This window comes from Helianthus annuus, chromosome 12 (assembly GCF_002127325.2).
Source record: "Helianthus annuus cultivar XRQ/B chromosome 12, HanXRQr2.0-SUNRISE, whole genome shotgun sequence".
NCBI classification, from domain to species: domain Eukaryota; kingdom Viridiplantae; phylum Streptophyta; class Magnoliopsida; order Asterales; family Asteraceae; genus Helianthus; species Helianthus annuus.
In genome coordinates, this window is record NC_035444.2 from 14277716 (window position 1) to 14292990 (window position 15275).

The following is a 15275-nucleotide window of genomic DNA, read 5'->3' on the forward strand; positions in this document are numbered from 1 at the left end:
AAAAAGGGTGATGAAAGAGTAACATGACGAAAACATAAACATGTATTACATGCTACACAACATATAGACATGCACAATCACAATTAGGGATGAACAAATGGTACCAAGTATATTCAGTACCGGTACTGGTACCCATTTTTTAGGATTTTTGGTACCGAGCTCATCCCTAATCACAATCACATGCCAAGTCCACCTGAAGTGTATGGACATGCAGAAGGGGTGATGAAATAGTAACATAGTAAAAACAAGAACACGAATAAGTTGATACGCAACATATAACATGCCCAGGAACAATCACATGCCAAGTTCATCTAAAGCGTATGAAACTTAATTCTCTAGTTCAAAGCTAAGCAATTCCTCTAAAATTCTTTAACCTTAATCCTACGCTTCCATGCCTTCTTATCCTGGACCATGTTCTCAGAGATGCACAACTCTAGCAAATCATGTCTTTATCCGTTCATCCCAAATCATTTTGGGTCTGCCTCTACTCCTTATCCCCTCCACACTGAGGGTTTCCACCATTCTAACTGGCGCTGTCGTTTACCTATTCCTCAAATGCCCAAACCACCTCAATCTCCCCTTCTTTATCTTATCCGAAACATTAGCCACTACTAACATCTCTCTAAAAACCTCATTCTTTATCTACTCCTAAAATACACAAATTACGCACTTAACGGAACTTGAACGTACATCACTTTGATGGGGATTAAATTTCGGTATCAAGACGGATTGCTCACTTTACATGACTTCATCCCACACCACTTTCACGAAGACAATCCGGTACAACTAGCCCAAGAGGCCATTGTTATTTTTGTTTTTATTTTCATAGTTTTTATTGTTTTATTTTTTTAAATTTTAGTGGTACCCCATTCATTGAAGCATCTCCATCGCCATTTTTATACACCCGCCCCTTTGAATCGCTCTCAATCTCCATCCATTCCCTTCCTTCATCAATCATCACCTTCTCTCTCTCTCTCAAACAAAACAAACCCACAACAACAATGGCGTCTCCTGGCATGTTACCTGCAGGTCTGGTTTCGAATCTACAAGACGTTCTCAAGAAGAAAGGTGGGAACAACAATGCACCCGAAAAAGACGATGACAACAAAAAAGATGATGATCAATCTTCTTCTTCTTCTTCTACTGCTGTTGAAGAATATGATCCTTCGAAGCCTGTGATCTTTGTTACGAATACGGAGGGGCTTGATTCACCTGGCCTCATCTCTCTTGTTGAAGCTCTTGTTGATGAGGCTCTTTATAATATCAGTGTTTGTGCCCCTCAGTTGTAATCTTCTTCACCCTTTCGTTTGTTTGGTTTTATTGATTATGTTTGTTTATTTTGTTTGTTTGTGTTAGTTTAGTGGTGTAAGAATCGTTAGGCGCTAGCCTAGTCGGCGTATGGGTATGGACGATTAATCGGGATTAACATGGATTAATCAGATTGGGATTTTATTCGTAATTTTCAGTTATATAAATATATACACACACTATATTATATTATAATACATAATATTAGGTGGTTAGACGTGTTTGTGTTCCCGTCGCACCGCTTGGGCATCCTCTAGTGTGTGTAAATATATACACACACGTTTTTATATGTAATTTTTTCAAGTGGATAGGTTTTAAGATTTAACCCCTCCTCGACCCATTTTTTTTAGGCAAATTGGATTTAAATAATCCTAACCGGCTGTTTTTGGCCAATAATAATCTCAAGTGAGTTTATTCTCGGCAGTGGTCCCCACTTTTTCATTTTGTTTGTATACTGGTCCGACGTTAAAAATAACTTAACAGAGTTAAGTTTTTTTCCGAATTACAAACCGATGTAATTTGGAATAAACTCTGTTATGTTTTTTTAACGTTTGACCATTATACAAACAAAATGAAAAAGTTGGGACCACTGCTGGGAATAAACTCAGTTGGGATTATTTTTGACCAAAAACAGCCGGTTTGGATTATTTATAGGGTTTGGCCAGAATCACTGGGCTGCCACCGATTTTTGGTTGATTAGGACCACCTAGGTCCGCCTGGACCGCCATTGACTACCTAGAGATTAATGGGCTGATTGCCTGATTAGATGAAAATTTCTAGGTGAACCTCAGATTAGCCATTAATCGACGACTAATAGCAGGCTAGGTGCGATATTTACAACCATGGTGTCAATTTGTTGGATGATTTGATGGTGATAAATTGATAATCAAGATGTATCTAAATATTTGAAATTGAATACCAGATAATTACTTTTAAAATATGGGTTGCTACAATCAAGGTTAAAAGATTATTTTTTGGGTGAAATCATGAAGATTTGAAGATTATTACCGTTGGTTTTGCAGGGATAAATCGTTTTCTGGCCACTCGTATACGTACCAAGAATCGATTTCGGTAAGCTCTGCTGAACTCAAAGGTGCCACTGCATATGAGGTTTCTGGTAAGATCAACTTTCTTTATTACTGCATACCGGTTTTATATGTTCTTATATTGAATGTAATAATTATACATATACCGAGAACGTTTCCTTATGTTTTATGATGGTGAAGCATGGTTATTAGTTCTTAATAGATTTATAAACTTATTAATTACATGTAGGTACCCCTGTGGATTGTGTTTCGTTAGCGTTATCTGGGGCATTGTTTGCATGGTCAAAGCCTTTGTTGGTATATATATTTTGAGTAAATTACTTTTTTGGTCCCTGTGGTTATATCACTTTTACTATATTAGCCCAAAATAAGAATTTTTAACATATCTGCCCTCATGGTCTCTATAACTAACCATTTTGGCCCCCATGGTTTCTATAACTAACCATTTTGGCCCCCATGATCTCTAGACTTAGGGGTCAAAATGGTTAGTTATAGAGACCAAGGGGGCAGATATGTTAAAAATTCTTATTTTGGGCTAATATAGTAAAAGTGATATAACCACAGGGGCCAAAAACGTAAATTACTCATATATTTTAATAAATTGTTCGGTGCCATCAGTCTTCGTGATTGTAGTAAATTTTAGTTCATCTTTTATGCTTGTATTTTGGCACGACAAACAGGTAATCGTTGGAGTTAACAAGGGTCCAAGCTGTGGCAATGATATGTAAGCGGTTGATTTATATATTAGTGATCAAACCGTTTTTTAAATGATCATGAGTTCGTTTTAAATTACTTTCAACATTATGTACATTCGTTAATAACATACTTGTTATAAATTCTACAGGTTTTCTTCGAGTGCTGTAGCTGGAGCTAGACAAGCCTTAATTAGCGGAGTACCGTCGTTAGCAATCTCCTTGAACTGGTAAATAAGGCTCGTTTTGTGCTTTGCGGGTTTTCCTTTACTTTTATGCTATTGCTAGTTATAGTTATTACATGTTACGGTTTGAACCAAACGTTTATATTTTTTCAGGAAAAAGGGTGAAAGTCAAGAAAGTCATTTTAAGGATGCAGTTTCGGTTTGCATGCCGGTAATAAAAGCAGCCATAAGAGATGTAGAAAAAGGCATTTTCCCTAAAACTTCTTCATTACATATAACCGTTCCTGCATCCCCTACAGAGAACAAGGTTACTCTCATTTTCAACTAGATGGCAAATTTATGTATGAGTAAAATGCCATTTTCGTCCCTGAGGTTTGGCCACTTTTGCGATTTTCGTCCAAAGGTTTGTTTTTTGCATCTGGATCCAAAAGGTTTGAAATCTTGCCATTTTCATCCGACTCGTTAACTCCATCCATTTTTTAGCGACAAGTCAAGGGTATTTCCGTCATTTAATCTTGCCATTTTGATATATAAATAAACAAAACAAACAGCTAAATGACGAAAATACCCCTGAATTAACGTAAAAAATTGGATGGAGTTAACGAGTCGGATGAAAATGACAAGATTTCAAACCTTTTGGATCCAGATGCAAAATAACAAACCTTTGGATGAAAGTTGCAAAAGTGGCCAAACCTCAGGGACGAAAATGGCAAGTTATACGTTCATTATTTGTGACTTGTCATGTTTGCAGGGATTCAAGTTGACCAAACAGAGTTCATGTCGTTCGAAACCAATTTGGCAAGCGATTGCAGCCAACAGGAACCCTTCGGCTGCACGTTACGGCAATCAACCAGGCATGGGCTTGCAATTTGCACAGCTAGGTCGAGATGCATCTGCAGCAGTAAGCAGTTCATTTATCGCTTTTAAACTTTTTAAATAAGAACATCACGTTGCATATTTGGTTCAAATGTTTTGTTTTGTTCTATGTATAAGGCTGCAGCACGGCGAAACTCACAGAATAAAAGCATAGAGGTTGTTGAATCAGTCGGGGTCTCCGGGAAAGTTGACCCTAATAGGAAAGTCAAATACTTCAGATTAGAGGTAGGTAAACGGGTTGGGTTGACCCGTATTTCCAATTTTGAACTTTTTTTATTGATAATATTTACAGTGATGATACAATTGTTTGGAAAAGCGATTGAAAAGATTAAAAATAGACTTTGAGCGTCCTTTAATGCGTTTAATCAGTGGCGAAGCTTGAGATTTCCGACCAGGGGGGGGGGGTCGAAAACGTACACACCCAAAAATTTCTATAAAACGGGGGGTTGAAAACGTATATACCCAAAAATTTCTATACGAAAACTACATATTCTCCACTACTGAATGAAAAGTTCGGGTGGTCGGACGCCCCCTCCCGCCCCCACTATCCTACGCCCTTGCGTTTAATGCGCTTCATTTTAAACTAGTCTTTTTTGGACCCATTTGTGATAAAAGTTAAAACACAAACCTGTTACCGTTATAAATCTTATGGACACTAAAGTTTGCATGATGGTGATTCAGTTTCAAGACAGCAACCAAGAAGACACAGATGAGAATCTTGATTTCCGAGCCCTTGAAAACGGTTTTGTAAGTATACTAAACTCATATCTTAAATCGTTAACTATAGATATAAGTGATTATTTAAAGTTTTAATATCATGTCGAATGTTAACAAGTGCTACAAATACATTTTAGATATGTTATTCATGTTGTATCTTGAATTTGAATTTGATTTACGATAACTATACAACGTCATGCTAGAAGAAACATGTTTTTGTTTTGAAACAGATCTCTGTTACTCCAATCTCTGTTTCTCAAGTGATCGAGCCGGACGTTGAAAAGGCTGCATACGATTGGATTTCTGATTCAATTCACGACTGAAATGCAGTAATCGCGTGTGTATATTTGGAGATGCAAATTGGTATTTCAGCTTTTAGTAATTATTTGAAGGACTTGACATTGTTTCTGATTTAATCAAATTTTATTTAATTTATTTTGGGTGAAAAAAAATCCTTCCCCACAAGCCTGTGTGACATGGTGTAAAAGACCTTTTTGGCCTTTTGAGTTTTGATATATAATGGCTGACAAAGTGGTCACAAGTTTGTTTCCCTTTAAATGTAGATTTGATTTGGATTTTGTAAATTTGTAGTTGTTTGTCGTCTATTTTAAGGTTAATAATTATTTTGAAATTAAATTTATTGGATAAAGAAAATGAATATTGAATGTATTTGATTGTGACATTAGTTGAAGGACCTTTTATGGGCACAATTGCCCTTTTTGGGAGGGTAAACATCAAAATCTTGATTTGAAAATCTGTTAAGTTGGTTGGGGCCATTGATGAGGGTCATAAAGATATTGTGGAGAAAAAAAGGTCAAAATGATTGCTTCTTATTAGTGAAATGATCAATATTCTTGAAAAAGGAGTTTTAAGGAAGTGTTGATGACACTTTCTCTATTTAGAGTAATCACAAATTTTGTTCAATAATTCTTCATTCAAGGTGTCAATCATCTCTAGATCAAGTGGTGGAAGACTTACATTTCTTTTGAGAGATGCAAGTTCAACTCTCATTTGGTGCAGAGTGAGGCATTGGTGGGCAATGATAGGAGACCTACGGAAACCTGGGTTCGATCCTTAGCCAAACGGGTTTTACCGGTAATTTCACCGTCGTGCCTACGGGCGAGTGGGTTACCGGGTTTTCCCCGGAATTGGTGGTGGACTAGGGTTACTCTCGGAGTACTCTGTTTTGTCCAGTGGGTGCCTCGAGAGTGCTCGGGATTGATTCTGTTGGCCGTTAAAAAAATCAGGCAATTGAAATAGGACAATGAAGGCCATCTGACAGTCGATGGATACGACCATGCCCAATGGAGAACACCATCTCCAACAAACCCTGCAGATATGACGATTGTGATGTTACGCGTGGTAGTGAAATCCCTTCATACAAGAAGTTGTTCTAAATCCCTAAAAGTTACTCATTTTGACCCAAACCCAAATCACCATAACCCAACCTACCTGCCCATTTTTATAGACATAAAACCTCTTAGAGCACTTTGTTTAAAATAATATGGTTTTTACAAGGGTTAATGGATTTAAACACCCTCAACTATTGTCATTTGGCCGCTGGCACTCTCAACTTTGACTTTGGCTCACACCACTCCCAACTTAACACTTGGGTTGCTGTGTCACCCCGTCGTTAAATAAACACTAACTAGGTTAGTTCTTTTTGCTGACGTGGCTATTTTGTCCAACGTGGCATGGCGACATGGCCTGTTTTTATGAGGTGATGTGTATTTTTTTGAATTCAAACCTAACTTTGCATTAACCAAGGGAGGTAGACAAGTTATAAAAATATGGATACTTTCCACAAATCTACAACTGCAAGAACATTATAAAAAGTTATTAAAAAATTTAAACAGAAGAAACTCTGCAACAAAAAATGTTAAAAACAACGCTAGAAGGAGGGCTTGAACCTCCGACCTTGTGGTTAACAGCCACACGCTCTAACCAACTGAGCTATTCCAGCACATTTGTTGGTTAAATGTATATATTATAAATATACTTTATGGCGTGATAAAGGGGCTGTTTTGGTTCCATTTCCTCCCATCCACAGCCGCCGTCTCCCCTCCACTGCTCCGCCACAGCGCCACCATCTCCTCCTCTGCTCCTCCACATCACAGTCGTCTCCTCCTCCTCTGCTCCTCCACAGCGCCGCCTCCTCCTCCTCTGCTCCTCCACACGGCCTACCTCCTCCTCGGCTCCTCCACACTGCCACCGTCCTTCACGTTTGCAGGTATGTTCATTATTTGTGGTGATTGTTTGTTGATTATTTGTGGCTTATGATTATAGGTGTTAGCCCTAATTTTTCATTTTTCATGTTCTGTTCAACAGTTTCAGTATTATAGTTTTGAAGGTGTTTGTTTGTTTGTTGATTGTAAAGACTCTTTAGGATTACAATTTCAGTATTATAGTTTAGAATTTGAAATTTTGTATGAGGTTTTATGGTCTTTAGATTATAGTGGTGCTTATGATTAGAAATAGTTTATTGGGGTAAAAATCGGTCATTCAGATGTGCAACCAAACAACACTTTATTGGTTCAGCACTAGAGTCTCTTACCCATTCAGTCACCACATATTGGTTGGTTTAGATGTTGCCAAAGAGCCCCAAAGTCTCCTTGTGGTTATATTCTATTTAAAAGTTTGAACTCATCATCATCATGATACTCAGTAAATCCCACCAATAGCAAAGCAAAGATAGGGTCTAAAGAGGGTAAGACGTAAACAGCCTTACCTCTACCCGTAGCAAAGCAAAAGTTTGAACTCACAAAATACTAAATAAAAAATTTATTAATATTTAATTAAACATATCTTAGAGACTTAAACCATGGGTGTAGAAATCCGGGGTTTTTTAACCGGTTCGAGTTATAAACTAAACTAGGTTGGTATCGGTTTGTAAAAAAAAATCCGGGTTGGTTTATAAACGGACCAGTTTAGGATAAAGGTGTACAAATCTTTTTTTTTTCTTAAACCGGCCCAGTTTTTAACTAAACCGTTACGAAAGCCCTCGCTTGCTACCGCTTTACCTTGCCTTCCAATCGTACTTCTAGCGTCTTTTTGTTTTTTTTTTGTTTTTTTGTTTTCGGAGGGATTTCCCGGTTGGAGTGGTGAGATTTTTGGTGGGGAAAAAGGCGGTTCGGTTTTAACCGGTTTTACATGGTAGGAACCTGAACTGGTACTAATCGATTTGCTTAAAAACCGATTTGGGCCAAAAAACTGGTTTTTAACCATTTTCGGTTTTAAACCGGTTTCAAAGTTCAAGAATGTTAACCAGTATACAAACCGTTGGTCAGGGCCGGGCCTGAGAATTCATGTACCCTGTTCGAGCTCGAAAAAATGTGCCCTTAGGCCTTAACGAAATTGGGTATTAGGCTCACTAAAGGTCTAAACCTAATGCCAAAGAGGTTAATAACTAATCTAAACCATATAAATAGTTTTGTAAGGGGGCCTATGTCGGTGTTTGTATGAGTGTACCCTATTAAAAAATATTTTCAATATACATATTGGGTTTTTTTCATAAAAAAAAGGTGCCCCTCGAAATATCGGGCCCTAGCCGGTGGTCCTCCCCGCCCACCCCTAGGGCCGGCCATGCTGGTATGGTTCGGGTTGAAACCGGTTTAAAGAAAAAACCGATTAAAAAAAAACCAGTTTCGGTCCTAAAACCGGTTTTTTTACACCTCTAGTTTAAGGACTAATTATGAGGGAAAATATTTCCGTTTTTTTGACTATATATTTTCAAAGTGAGTTAGGTTCAAATCGGGTGTAGGCAACGAGACTAGTTGATGGGTTGGGTTGGATCGCCCAAACCGGGTTTTTGTCTGGTGAAGTTGGTCGGGTACTGTACCTCTAGCTTAAACTAAATATAAGCCCACATAATATCTACTCTATAATCAAATTAACATAATAAGCCCAAGTTGCCAGCCAGTAACTCCCTACGCCCACAACTTAAAAACCTAAAACCCTCTCCTTTCCAAACCAACAAACCAGTGTTTGATTTATTTCAGGCAACCTTTCTAGAATTTTCGTTAATCGTTGGAGAATTTGATTACTCATTCACTTGATTTTCTTAATATACTTGTTGAATTAGGTCACCACAAACAACGGCGATTGATTGATATGCGCAGCTAGAAGCGGATTCAGCAACCAAATTTAGTATCTCTCCTGTTTGTTTGTTGTAAGTTATTTTGTCAGTTACATACTTGCAATTACATCAGTTATATTAATTAGGTCAATTTAGGAATTAAGGATGAGAGGAAGAATAATATGGGATAGTAAATGTTTATCATCTCAACTGTTATTGATTTTTGTTGTTTATGCCACGGGATTTGAATGAAGTTAGACAAAGTGATGTAATTTAAGTATGAAACTGAAAGTATAGATTATAGAAGTAGTGATGTTCCAACTCCGCTTTCTGCAGCCGTAACACTTGATCAGAACCGTCCTGTTTTACTATTAGTTCTATAGTCTGAAAACACACGCTCTTGAAGGTATCCTAATTCACTGGTCTGAGACCACATGGCCGGTTCCTTTAGCATTTTGACATATAGAATTCACAGACACCAAAACGTTTAAAGTCCGGTGTCCTATAGTTACCACGGTTCCTATTTTCTGAGAGCACAGGACTAGGGACAAAGGTCTCAGGTTCGAATCCAACTTCCACCGGTTTTCTACCTTTAGCCCCCTTGAAGATCGCTAGGTCTGGCAACAAAAACCCATTTGGGTAATTTTGGGTGTTTTTAAAAAAGGAACAAGTCACAATGGGCCAGGAAATAAGTTAGGATGGGTTTTAAAATATCCATTTAAGTTTATTGATGGGTCAGGATGGGTTTAACCAAACATAAGCGACCAGTTACGTAACCCTAAAGCACATCCCACTTGAATCTGTAGTTCCGTACAGAATGATTTATCTTCCGTCTACTCATGTTGTGCGTGTTTGGGTCTCGAACGCGTCAACAGTAATCTGGCAATTCTTTTGCTAATTAGTTCCTTATTTGTTGATGTTCTAGTTGTATTTTTATTATTTACGTAAGGTTAGTTAATGATTCAATTCAGGCTATTCAGCTAAACAATTAATAACTGAAATTAGGGCGTTTTTGCTGCTTTTTAATTGAATTTGTGTTGGATTGCTATTTTGCATATCTTCCTAGGCGACTGTATGCATGTTTCTCAATTGTATTTTTCCAAAAAAAAAAAACATAGTACTCAGTCATTCCGAGAATGAACAACGTTTAAGGGAAGTTAACTCGGAAGTTAAAAAAATATAATTGTTATATTTCTTTGACATACTTAGGAGATTACAGACAAATGATTAAAAAGTTCTCTTTTTTCCTTGTATATAATCTCAATGTGTATGCTTTTTCCTCATAAATGTTAGAGTGAATTGCAAGAATTGTCCTTTATCTTTATGCCACTTTGCAAGCGGTGTCCTTTATGTTTAAAATTGACGAGTTTTGTCCTTTATGTTTAAAAATCAAGCACGTTTTACCCTTTGGGACTAACTCAGTTTGTTTTCTCAGTTAAATATGACCACATGCAGTTCACATGAGGGTAGTTGTGTCATTTAATGTACCCTGAGCATTTCCCCCAAATTTAAAGAACCCCAAACCCTAATTCTTCTCATTTCCCCAAATTGATTATCACCAAGAGCTGCCAAACAAACATTGCGAGGTAGACCCATCACCCCCCGTCTTCACCGTAGCCGCAGACACAAACCGGCCCGCTTCTTGATCCCAATACACAGATGACGATCGCGTACCCTCGTTGCCAGCCATGTTTCTCCTAGGAACCTGTGGTAACCTAACCAGTGGCGGTGCTGGTGCGGGTGTAGGTGTAGGTGTAGGTACAGGAACCGACACGGGTGCGGGCTCGTTAGACCAAGGAGACTGGTTCCCGGATGACTGGTATATCGGGTTAAAATGATCCTGCGCGGTGGTGGGTACTGTTCGGGCTGCTTTTTATGCTCGACTAGGTGGATACGTGCTTTTCGAGTCATGAAAACGGTGGTGGGTATTGTTCAGGCTGCTTTTTATGCTCACATTACTGCTGGATAAATGATCGGGTCGTATTGATTGGGTTTAGACCCTACAGGACGAAGAACAGAAGAGGAGGCTCGAGCCTTGGCTCCTGCTTTCATGGCTTCAGTTGAATCCAGTTTCGCAAGCTTCTAAGCATTGATTCGAACCGGACGGTTAGGTGGCCGTTTACCCTTGTCGGGTGGCTGCACCACATCTGGATCAACGGTTGATGGAAGCCGTCCAGGCTCCAGATGAGCTATGCCTTCATCTTGATTTTCTAAAACAACGGGTTAATATTGTGAACAATCCTCAATTTGGGGAAAGATTTCAACTTGGGATGTTTGGTAATTCTTGATGATAATCGATTTGGGGGAAATATGAAGAATTAGGGTTTGGGGTTTTTTAAATTGGGAGGAAATGCTCAGGGGTACATTAAAATGACACAACTACCCTCATGTGACTTGCATGTGGTCACATTTAACTTAGAAAACCAACTGGGTTAGGCCCAAAGGGTAAAACATGCTTGATTTTTAAACATAAAGGACAAAACTCGTCAATTTTTAACATAAAGGACACCGCTTGCAAAGTGGCATAAAGCATAGTTATCAATTGCGACCGTTGCGGGCGCAATAGCGAATAGCGATGCGAATAGGTAGATGAGCGCTAAGTTGCTGTAGCGCCTGAAAAGTGGGAAAATAGCGTCATTGTAGCAGGATTCCGACCACGAATTCCGGCTCCGGTGCTGTAATTTCTGCCGGAAACCTACCGGAAGTCAGGAAGAAGAAGAGAAGAAGAATAAGAGCGGCTGCAGTCTCAAGTCAGGAAGAAGAATAAGAGCGGCTGCAGTCTGTGTTTTAGCTTTTTAGGGTTAAATAATCTTTTGGATTTTAACCTTTAACCCCTCTATCTTTTCACTATTTAACATATAGTCCCTAAAACTTGTAAAAAATTACATAAAAGTGTAAAAATAGTTTGTGTATTTTAACATTTAACCCCCTCTATCATCACTAATTTACATTTGATCCTTAAACTTCAAAATCTATACATAAAAAGTATAAAATTAACATTATATATATATATAAAAAATTACAATTAGCTATTTTTTATTTCTTAAATTTTTAACTAACTTATCGCTAAACACAAAATAGAGGGCGCTATTTCGTCGCTCTCGCTACGTAGCGTATAGGTATCTCGTCGCTATTTGTCGCTATTCGCTATCGATAACTATGGCATAAAGGACAATTCTTGCAATTCACTCTAAATGTTAAAAAAATCTCTGAGAGCTTGATATTGCATTTGTTTCTCATGTATTAATGAAAAGCCTAGCTCCTCGTTTGGATACTTTTTATCACACATGATCATATTCATATCTAGAATGTATGTTTAATCAAACACTAGTTTTTTAGCTGTTTGCTGATTTTTGCAGTCCATCATTCTTTTTTGCAGATCTGACCAGTCAATTCTTTTTTCATCCGAGACTTGTTTTTATCGAAAATGAAAGAGGAAGAATTGAATAGATGTCAAATTCAAGAATGGTATCCGAGATTCAAATCCACATCCATAAAAACCGTGATCCACGAGCTTCCCGAATCCTTCATCAACTATCTTCTCGACGATTCAGGCCCTTTTCTTCTACCATTGTCCGTTTCCGACAACGACGCGTTACCCAACAGAATCCACAACCCCGAAGACGAACAAGACTACACAATAACATCCGATAACGAATCCGAACAAACATCACCACCACCACCGCCACCACCCTCTTTCCCAGAACTCGAATCACAAATCAACGAATCAATCAAAACCTTAGGTGGGGCCATCTTCCCGAAACTCAACTGGAGCTCACCCAAAGACTCCGCGTGGATCAGCCCGAACGCGAGTCTCAAATGCACCTCGTTTAGCGAAATCACACTTCTGCTTAAATCATCTGACTCGCTTGTTCACGACCTCTGTCACGCTTACGATTCGTGCACCAACTGTAACATCAAGCGGCCCGCCCGTTTTTTTCTCGCTCTTCGAAAATGGTACCCGTCTCTACACCCGGAAATGGAATTTCGTGTCTTCGTACGTAACCATGTTTTAGTCGGGATCTCCCAACGAGAAGTCACCGGATTTTACCCGAGTTTGACCAAGAAAAAGCCCGTTCTTGAATCGTTGATAAAAGACTTTTATTCAAAAAAGGTGAATATGAAATTCGAGTCAGAAAGTTACACGTTTGATGTTTACGTGAGAACGGATGATGAAGTTAAGCTTCTGGATTTCAACCCGTGGTGCGAGTTTACGTTACCGTTATTGTTTACGTGGGAGGAACTGGAATCTGAGCTGTTGAGTCGTGAACCGGAGTTGAGGATTGTGGAGGGTCAATGTGGAGTTAGACCGGGTTTGAAGACTGCGGTTCCTTACGATTATTTGGATACAAGTGAAGGAAGTGGCTGGGATCAGTTTTTGAGAAACGCGGATGAGGAGCTGCGGCGGCAGACACGGTCAGCTGGTGGTTAAGGTTAACCACCATGTTCGGCCCCTGATGTTTTCTCCGAATCAAGGTATGGTTTTGTTTTGTTTTGTTTTGTTGTTCTCATATCTGTAATTGTTAACAATGTTGGAAAATGATTTGAAATACTATAAATATTGAATATGTTTTAGGCATTCTTAGTTTATTTTCTTGTAAGGCAGCTCAAACTTTTGTGAGGCCTTAACCGGTTGGCTTATGGTTATTGATCTTCTATCGGTTAAAATTGACCGGTTTATTTGTTAGCTGTCTGTTAGCTCGTAACTAAACTGATGATGATTATTCTTAATTTTGCTAGTGTGGTCCAGTTTATAAATCAGGCTTTTGTTAAATACTTCCTTTGCAGAGGACCTTAAATGAGCCATGCAGCTTTTTTGTGGACCACTTTAAACGGTCCGTATAACTGCTCGTATAAAACCTCGTTTTTCATACGAGCTATAAAATCTTTCAGTGGTGTGTAGATAGCATATCTTATCTGTGGTGCGTGTATAGCTAAATGTGGGGTAAAAGATATTGATTTGACAAACAATGAGTAATAACTATAATAAACATGTGATTTTAAGGTATACTTAATATGGTCTGTTCATATTATATTTATTTTTAGAAATATGATTATAAGGTATCTTTAATATCACCCTTTAAAATGTCATTTTCTTTTCGACAATATGATTGTCATTTTGCTATTTGTCTCGTTTCCTAAACACTCAAAATGCACGTGTGACGGTTAGAGGTGCACAAAAAACCCAAACCTAGATCCGAAAAAACCCCCGGGACCCGGGTATTATAAAAACCAGGTATTGGCAATCCGAACCCAAACCCGACTTTACTCTATGGGTATGGACCAGGTACGGTATTCCAGTTGAGAACCCGAACCCGGGTTTTATGTATACCCGGGATTTTTCAATACCCGTAACTGGGTTTAATAACACCTTACCCGAGTTTTAGGAATACCCGATACCAGATTTTAGGAATGCATGCACTTTAATTATTCTAGTTCCTAGTTAATACTAGTGTGCAATGTGCAATGGTGGATCTGATGAACATGACTTAAAAATAAAGAGGGTATTCAAATTCATGGCAAAGGTTACATCTTATTTCAGGATTTGAACCCTGTTTTTTTCAAGAGGCAAAAGCCTTTATCACCCAAGTAAGCTATAACTGGAATGACAAATAAAAAAGCAAACAAATTTAAAAAAAAAAAAACCATCACTTATGTCTATAATAAAATCAAATTTAAAAGAGCAATGATCACAAAAATGTCGGTGGATGGTTTATTGTAAACTTCGGATTTATTTATTGCAATATAATAATAATTTACAAATATAATACTAATATCGGATGGAGAAGATTTACACACGATGGGGACTCCTTATCCAACTCGACAGGCTAATATGGTAACCACCAAAGTAAACCAATTCCTGTGCAAGGGGGTGTTAACCAATTTTGATCATGTATTATAGTGTGAGAGAAAAAAAAATAGTTATAAACTATTATACGTATCACAATTAAAGTGTTATTGCATTTTAATAATCTTAAGTTTCATCTGTTGGATGATAATAATCCTAACTCTAAAATTTCCCTCCAATAATCTCAACTTGTAAGAATTTGGTCTTCATCAAACCTTTTCTAACTGCACTGCACTTGAATTTGTTAAGGAGGATGCAGATGCACTTGAATCTATTGATGATATCAAATTCTTCTATGTTAGAAAAGGATTGACGAGGGCCAAATTTTTACAAGTTGGGATGGAATTTTTAAAGTTTGGATTATTCTCGACCAACAGGTTAAACTTAGGATTATTAAAATCCAATAACCCCGATTAAAACAATAATGTATGTATAGTCCTCGGTGATAACTTTTATTTTAATTTGCTTCAACTATGAATCGAATTGCTTATGCCAACCTTTCAAACCTGCCCGAGTGCCTTCAATAGT

The 15275-nt window shown here is 38.1% G+C and overlaps 2 protein-coding genes and 1 non-coding gene across 5 annotated transcripts; 2 read left to right on the forward strand and 1 right to left on the reverse strand.

Moving 5' to 3' along the window:
* Positions 1–727: 727 nt before the first annotated feature.
* Positions 728–5382, forward strand: LOC110892489 (5'-nucleotidase SurE). Its single transcript, XM_035980805.1, has 11 exons — positions 728–780; positions 860–1285; positions 2331–2425; positions 2584–2651; positions 3035–3078; positions 3199–3276; positions 3385–3538; positions 3983–4132; positions 4225–4332; positions 4789–4854; positions 5055–5382. Exons 1-11 carry the CDS (start codon positions 743–745, stop codon positions 5145–5147), a joined length of 1320 nt encoding a protein of 439 aa, XP_035836698.1. The 5' UTR covers positions 728–742; the 3' UTR covers positions 5148–5382.
* A 1331-nt stretch (positions 5383–6713) lies between these two features.
* Positions 6714–6787, reverse strand: TRNAN-GUU. Its single transcript has one exon. It is a non-coding gene; the product is annotated as a tRNA-Asn (tRNA).
* Positions 6788–6852: 65 nt separating this feature from the next.
* LOC110894204 (cell division cycle protein 123 homolog) lies at positions 6853–13546 on the forward strand. Of its 3 annotated transcripts, XM_022141397.2 has the most exons (3): positions 6854–7054; positions 8906–8992; positions 12279–13546. In XM_022141397.2, exon 3 carries the CDS (start codon positions 12327–12329, stop codon positions 13329–13331), a length of 1005 nt encoding a protein of 334 aa, XP_021997089.1. In that variant the 5' UTR covers positions 6854–7054; positions 8906–8992; positions 12279–12326; the 3' UTR covers positions 13332–13546. The 3 variants fall into 3 exon arrangements, with proteins under 3 accessions (XP_035836699.1, XP_021997089.1, XP_021997088.1); XM_035980806.1 differs by lacking the exon at positions 8906–8992 and having other exon boundaries at positions 6853–7054; XM_022141396.2 differs by lacking the exon at positions 6854–7054 and having other exon boundaries at positions 8731–8992.
* The last annotated feature ends 1729 nt before the right edge of the window (positions 13547–15275 follow it).

Coding starts and splice junctions, on each gene's coding strand:
- LOC110892489 (XM_035980805.1), top strand. CDS start 743: ATGACTTCATCCCACACCACTTTCACGAAGACAATCCG. Junction 3,277..3,384: donor TTAGCAATCTCCTTGAACTG/GTAAATAAGGCT, acceptor ATATTTTTTCAG/GAAAAAGGGTGAAAGTCAAG. Junction 4,855..5,054: donor GAGCCCTTGAAAACGGTTTT/GTAAGTATACTA, acceptor GTTTTGAAACAG/ATCTCTGTTACTCCAATCTC.
- LOC110894204 (XM_035980806.1), top strand. CDS start 12,327: ATGAAAGAGGAAGAATTGAATAGATGTCAAATTCAAGAATGGTATCCG.